Below are 6,855 nucleotides of genomic sequence, written 5' to 3' on the forward strand. Positions count from 1 at the left end.
CTTATTGACGAAACACCACATTTAATTATTTAGTTCACTCCCATTAAAGCTACTCAACAATATTAATTGTTTTTAAACATGGCAAAAGGCGAAGCATAATTAAACTACCTATCTAGGCAAGTTTAAGAGAGACCAGAAACAATAACAATTCTGGTAAAATCCCCACATGTCATTTAGCAATTTAAAGCAAACAACAATTTTAAACATCTTAATGTTGTTATCATGATGCAGATGACATAAGCATGTTTTATGCAAGTTTGTGAAATTTTTGACATGATCATGTTATGAAGCATTTTTTTACTATAATGTTATGAAGCATTTGGTCACACTACAAGAAATATGTCAACTTGTCACCCTCACTATTGGTCTCTGAAAGGTCATAGTTTTTCATTTGCGACCTTTTTGTGGCCAAAATCAGAAGGTCAAAAGTTGGCGGTCGTAAACTGAAATTATGGACCTTTTGTAAAAGGTCGTTGGTTCCACGACCAAATTTTTGGTCACAAGCAACCTCCCCAGACCATGTAGGCATCCAGCGTGGCAAGCTGATGTGGCACAAGAATCAGCCCGGTCCGATTCGGTGTTTTACATGGGCCGAGCCCAACAATTCAGCCTATTTGTGTTTTTTTTCTGTCTGTCAATTTTTGGTTGGGTTCATGGGCCAATCCCAACATTGCAGCCTTTTTATTGTTGGGTTGTGGCCTTTTTGTCTAAACGAATTTAGTTTTTTTTTTCCCAAAAGAAGGGTCCACTAGTTAGACAGGTCCTGGTTGCCAGGTTCTATTAAAGTGGGACCCTTTTGGTAGCATCATATTATTCAGATTACAATTTGACAGAAATAAATAACCATGTTTAAATAAGAATAGACAGAAAACACAAGTAATATTTCAAATAACAACAGCGGGAATCAATCATGGTCATACAGATATACTGGGCTCCTTTTGTCATGACACAGTTACAACACAGATACAAATACAATCAGTCACACAGATATAGGGACAATCACAATGAGAATTGACAATCAACACAAACTGGGCTCCTGCTCCAGTCAGATGAAACTGTATGCATGACTAACTACGCAACCATAGTCGACTAGGCTACCTTCGCTACACTAGGACAGCAATAGAACTATCATCATGCCTTCGGCCGTCGCCCTGTTACATGAATCAGAAGAGAAGAATCAAAACACTGGAGCCAATATATTATGAACAGAACATTCAAAAAAAGGACAAGTTCTTTATAAAGATAACACAAATTCAGCTAATACAATGATTTTTGTTCCCCAGATAGTTAAGACGATATACTCATTCATACAAGGTGACGCAAGAAAATAGAGCACTTTACTCATAGCATGCAAAGTATCATTATTATGTTCATAGGGTTTATAGTGCCTAGACTTATTAGAGTGGTAGCATATCATCATATACATCCGTATGTTGTAGCCCATTTGAAATGTCTAGAAAGACTTATATTTAGGAACGGAAAGAGTAGAATGTAGCATGTGATAAAACCAAAGGATTAGCCAACAATAAAAGAAGGCACTTAATTAGTTCTTTACATTTAGTTAAAACTACTTCTATGAAGCGCAAGACTAAACCATTTAGTTAACACAGCAAGAAGTGCCAAGGAGCATAGTATAGTACTACACTAAAAGCACCAAGAATCTTCTGGACCAACAACAGAAACAACCAAGAAGCACTCATTTTTTAATTCATAGGGCTAAAAATATATTTATCAGAATGGCACTGAAATCAACCTCTTTATCTATCATCACAAGGTCAGTATGCTTGATAGGCCCATTATGAGTTGCCCTACGGTAATGCCACAGATGAGACAGAGGACACACACATTGTTGTAGACATTGGCAAGACAGGAACCAACAAAATGGTGCTTGCCATCTGCAAGGAGAAAGCAGAATACCAAAAAGGTTAGGAAAACAATATAGAATGATAAAACAAAGAAGAGATGCACCCACTCATTAGAGAAGTAGCATACCCAAAAAATGTGCAGCACAAATGGCCACCAAGAAAGCATATTGTTGTATACATTGACAAGATAGGAACCAACAAAATGCTACAGACTAAAACGAAACTTTATACAACAGGGAATGATTTACAATAACCAAAAGATTTTGCACAACAAGCAGTAAATAGGTAGTAGATATTAACACCCATGACATAGGACCAGCATAAAAAAAGAGCATCGGTGTAGAACAGACATATAATCAGTGTAGTCAGCAAAAGATAGGGGGAAGAGAAATTGAAAAACCCAGAAAGAGCATTCATATATGAGGCACTAAGCTGTATGAACCAAAAGACTATTGACATCAGCTAGCAAAGAAATGGCAGTTGGCACCACACATATCGGACGACCACATGAAACAGCTAGAACAGACTGGTCGGCCATAGCAAACATGGTAAATAGAATAATCCACATATTGTAGAAGACACCGCCAGCATGGATTCTAAGAAATGGATTGGAAGAGCTCAGGAAACACAATGTTCCTGGTCTGAGAATCAGTAGTACCATCTTCATTTTCAATCAGGATTTTCAAAGCCTTTTTTGAGGTCACACGCGGCACTGCTACATAAAGCTGGCCATGCGTGAACACAGGTGCATTAAAGTATAGATCAACACTGCATAACACGTGTCCTACAATATTTTGACTCCTACCTATTTTCTTATTTTACAAAAGCTTGCCATGTGTGTATAGATCAACTTTATTTGTGAATACATAAAGCTGGCCATGCGTGAACACAGGTGCATTAAAGAATGAAGAATACATTGACACATAGCACGAACCATGGACAAACGTTTGTATGTAACCTATCTACTCAGTAGGTGCCAATTTAGATGCACTGAATCGACACCAATTGGGGCGAACTGGTGGTATGTGCAGAAATAGCGAAACATTGCAAAAGCTCCCGTTTTCCCAAATTGTGTGGTGAGGAACCAGCCTATGCCCCCAATTCGTCCTGCGGAGCCAACTAGCAGCAATGACTTAAGCATGACCCCAGTTCCCCTTAGCTGATTACCCTTGACTCATCCGAATTCTCCTAACAAGGTAGAAATTGGCAGGTCTATTTGGAGGAAAAAGGATCTACTAAAATCTAGCTTACTAAATATTGGTCAGATCGCAGGACTGTGCGCGCACACCGCAGATCCAACAGATCACAATGCGAGACAACAGGACCCAAGTCTTACTAAACCGTGCAAACAAGAGGGAGACGGGATCGGAGGAGATGCGTTCGCACCTAGCCGGAGCCAACGATGATGTTGTTGATGGGGATGAAGATGAGCTTGAAGAAGAAGCCGACGAACCCGGTCGCCGTCCGTGCCGCCACCTTGGGGAACTCTGCGCGCCGAATCAGCGTCAGATCTGGCGAAGGAGGAAAACGAACCGGATCTGGATGAGAAGGCGCGAGTGTTTGGTCCTTACCCTTGCGGTTGGGCTTGTGGCGGCGCTTAATGAGGCGGATGCTGTCCTTGGCGAACTCGCGGAGGGGGTCCACCACGGAGTCGACAACGTCCATGGCTGCTGCCGGCGGCAAGGCAAGATCTCAAGCCAACGACAACGATGAGGTCGTGCGCGTGAGGGGAAGGGAGGGAGGAAGCCGACGGGCGAATGGTGTGCTGTTTGGATTTGTGCTCTGGATCTGCGAGGAGGGGAGGAGGCCTGGCGGCGAGCTATGGTGGGAGGATGTGGTCTGAATCGGGGAGAAGGGGGCGGGGGCGACGGCGGCGGCGGGAATGGATCTCCGCGTCGCGGCAGGATGGGGAAGGAGGGGGCAGCGACGGGGGGCCTTCATCGTCAATCTGGATTGGCGTGGGTGGCGAATCTGGAGCGAAAGAATGGAGGCGGGGGAGGGAGGAATGGAAGAAAGAATGGAGGCGGGGGGTGGGTGGAAAATGTCCATGAGGACTGACCTAGGGTTTCGTCTCGGGTGGGTTTGGGCCGTTGGATCCGGAAGCATCCGACGGTGGTTGATGCGTGATCCGCGTGATATGCCCATGGTCCAATCAGAACGCAGCAAACCATTTGATGACCTTATGACCATATAAATTGGTCATGATCGATTCAAGATAAAAATTTTCATTCCATTTTTCAGTGCTCAAAATGAGTTTTTTTGTGAAAGTCCTATCAAATATTTGTTCAAATGATCTCATATTGTGCACAATGGTGCATCTTGGAATTTCAAACAATGTTGCCTAAGGAAGTTTTCATTTTCTTTGCACGGAAAATTCATTTTCCATTTTTCGAGTGCCCCAAAAGAGTTTTTTTTGTGAAGGACCTACCATATATTTGTTGCAAAATTGTACCAAATCAATTTTTTAAAATACTAGGACATATTTAATGCATAGTTGACCAAATGGTTGGGTGTAAAAAAATTTGATCCACCTCTCATGAAAAAGACAAATTTCCGCAGATTTAGCTAGAAGCGGATCAAATTTGAACTGTAACTACCTCGTAGTTTGCTCTTTATTTTTTCCAAAAATCATTTCTAGGTACATAAGTATCTATCTAATCAGAGAAACACCAAAAAATTCTAAGAATCAACCACTAGCTAGGAACGGTCATTCCCGCCGTTTTGACCGCATTTTGAAACGGGCATAAAAAATTCAAAAAAAATCAAAAAATTGGGAAACCTTTGCATTGTTTCATTATATGTGCCCAAGTTCCCAGGAAAAATAACAAACTTGTAATAATGCAAATATTTTAAAAAAGTGTTCTCAGAAACGAGCTATCACGCTTGAAGATTCATGGCTTTCAAGCCAAATGATCAATCTTATGGCCACATTCATGGCATAGTTTGTTCAAATGATCTCATATTCTACACAAGGGTACATCTTGGAATTCCAAACAATACTGCCTATGGAAGTTTTCATTTTCTTTGGACGAAAAAACCATTTTCCATTTTCCGAGTGCCCAAAAGGAGGTTTTTTGTGAAGGACCTCCCAAATAATTGTTGCAAAATTGGACCAAATGAATTTTATAAACTACTAGGCCATATTTAATGCAAAATTGACCAAATGGTTGGATGTAAAAAGTTTTGATCCACCTATCGTGAAAAAGACAAATTTCCGACGATTCAGTTAGAAGCGGGTCAAATTTGAACTGTAGCTGCCTTGTAGTTTACTCTTTATTTTTTCCAAAAATCATTTCTAGGTACATAAGTATCTATTTAATCAGATAAACACCAAAAAAATTCCAAGATTCAACCACTAGCTAGGAACGGTCATTCCCACCTTTTTGACCGCATTTTGAAACTGGCATAAAAAATTCAAAAAAAATCAAAAAATTGGGAAACCTTCGCATTGTGTCATTATATGTGGCCAAGTTCCCAGGAAAAATAATAAACTTGTAATAAGGCAATTATTTGAAAAAAGTGTTCTCAGAAACGAGCTATCACGTGTGGAGATCAATGGCTTTCAAGCCAAATGATCAATCTTATGGCCACATTCATGGCATAGTTTGTTCAAATGATCTCATATTTTGCACAAGGGTGCATATTGGAATGGCAAACAATATTGACTAAGGAAGTTTTCATTTTCTTTGAACGAAAAAACCATTTTCCATTTTTCAAGTGCCCAAAAGGAGGTTTTTTTGTGAAGGACCTCCCAAATTATTGTTGCAAAATTGGACCAAATAAATTTTCTAAAATACTAGGACATATTTAATGCACAATTGACAAAATGGTTGGGTGTAAAAAAGTTTTGATCCACCTCTCATGAAAAAGACAAATTTCCGCCAATTTAGTTGGAAGCGGGTCATATTTGAACTGTAGCTGCCTTGTAGTTTGCTATTTATTTTTTCCAAAAATCATTTCTAGGTACATAAGTAGCTATTTAATCAGAGAAACAACAAAAAAATTCCAAGATTCAACCACTAGCTAGGAACGGTCATTCCCGCCGTTTTGATGGCATTTTGAAACGGGCATAAAAAAATAAAAAAAGGAAACCTTCGCATTGTGTTATTATATGTGGCCAAGTTCCTAGGAAAAATAACAAACTTGTAATACGGCAATTATTTTAAAAAAGTGTTCTCAGAAACGAGCTATCACGTATGGAGATCAATGGCTTTCAAGCCAAATGATCAATCTTATGCCCACATTCATGGCATAGTTTGTTCAAATGATCTCATATTGTGCACAAGGGTGCATATTGGAATGGCAAACAATGTTGCCTAAGGAAGTTTTCATTTTCTTTGGACGAAAAAACCATTTTCCATTTTTTGAGTGCCCAAAAGGAGGTTTTTTTGTGAAGGACCTCCTAAATAATTGTTGCAAAATTGGACCAAATAAATTTTCTAAAATACTAGGACATATTTAATGCACAATAGACAAAATGGTTGAGTGTAAAAAGTTTTGATCCACCTCTCGTGAGAAACACAAATTTTCGCCGATTTAGTTGCAAGCGGGTCATATTTGAACTGTAGCTGCCTTGTAGTTTGCTATTTATTTTTTCCAAAAATCATTTCTAGGTACATAAGTATCTATTTAATCAGAGAAACACCAAAAAAATTCCAAGATTCAACCACTAGCTAGGAACGGTCATTCCCGCCGTTTTGATGGCATTTTGAAACGGGCATAAAAAATAAAAAAAGGAAACCTTCGCATTGTGTTATTATATGTGGCCAAGTTCCTAGGAAAAATAACAAACTTTTAATACGGCAATTATTTTAAAAAAGTGTTCTCAGAAACGAGCTATCACGTATGGAGATCGATGGCTTTCAAGCCAAATGATCAATCTTATGCCCACATTCATGGCATAGTTTTGGTCAAATGATCTCATATTGTGCACAAAGGTGCATATTGGAATGGCAAACAATGTTGCCTAAGGAAGTTTTCATTTTCTTTG

General features: G+C 39.5%; 1 protein-coding gene across 1 annotated transcript; it reads right to left on the reverse strand.

Annotated features, from left to right (window-relative positions):
- Positions 1-3,251: 3,251 nt before the first annotated feature.
- On the reverse strand, positions 3,252-3,530 carry LOC123154523 (protein transport protein Sec61 subunit gamma-like). The gene has a single exon (XM_044573229.1). It carries the CDS (start codon positions 3,528-3,530, stop codon positions 3,252-3,254), a length of 279 nt encoding a protein of 92 aa, XP_044429164.1.
- Between the last annotated feature and the right edge of the window lie 3,325 nt (positions 3,531-6,855).

The sequence above is a fragment of the Triticum aestivum genome, chromosome 7A, assembly GCF_018294505.1.
Source record: "Triticum aestivum cultivar Chinese Spring chromosome 7A, IWGSC CS RefSeq v2.1, whole genome shotgun sequence".
Lineage (NCBI taxonomy): Eukaryota > Viridiplantae > Streptophyta > Magnoliopsida > Poales > Poaceae > Triticum > Triticum aestivum.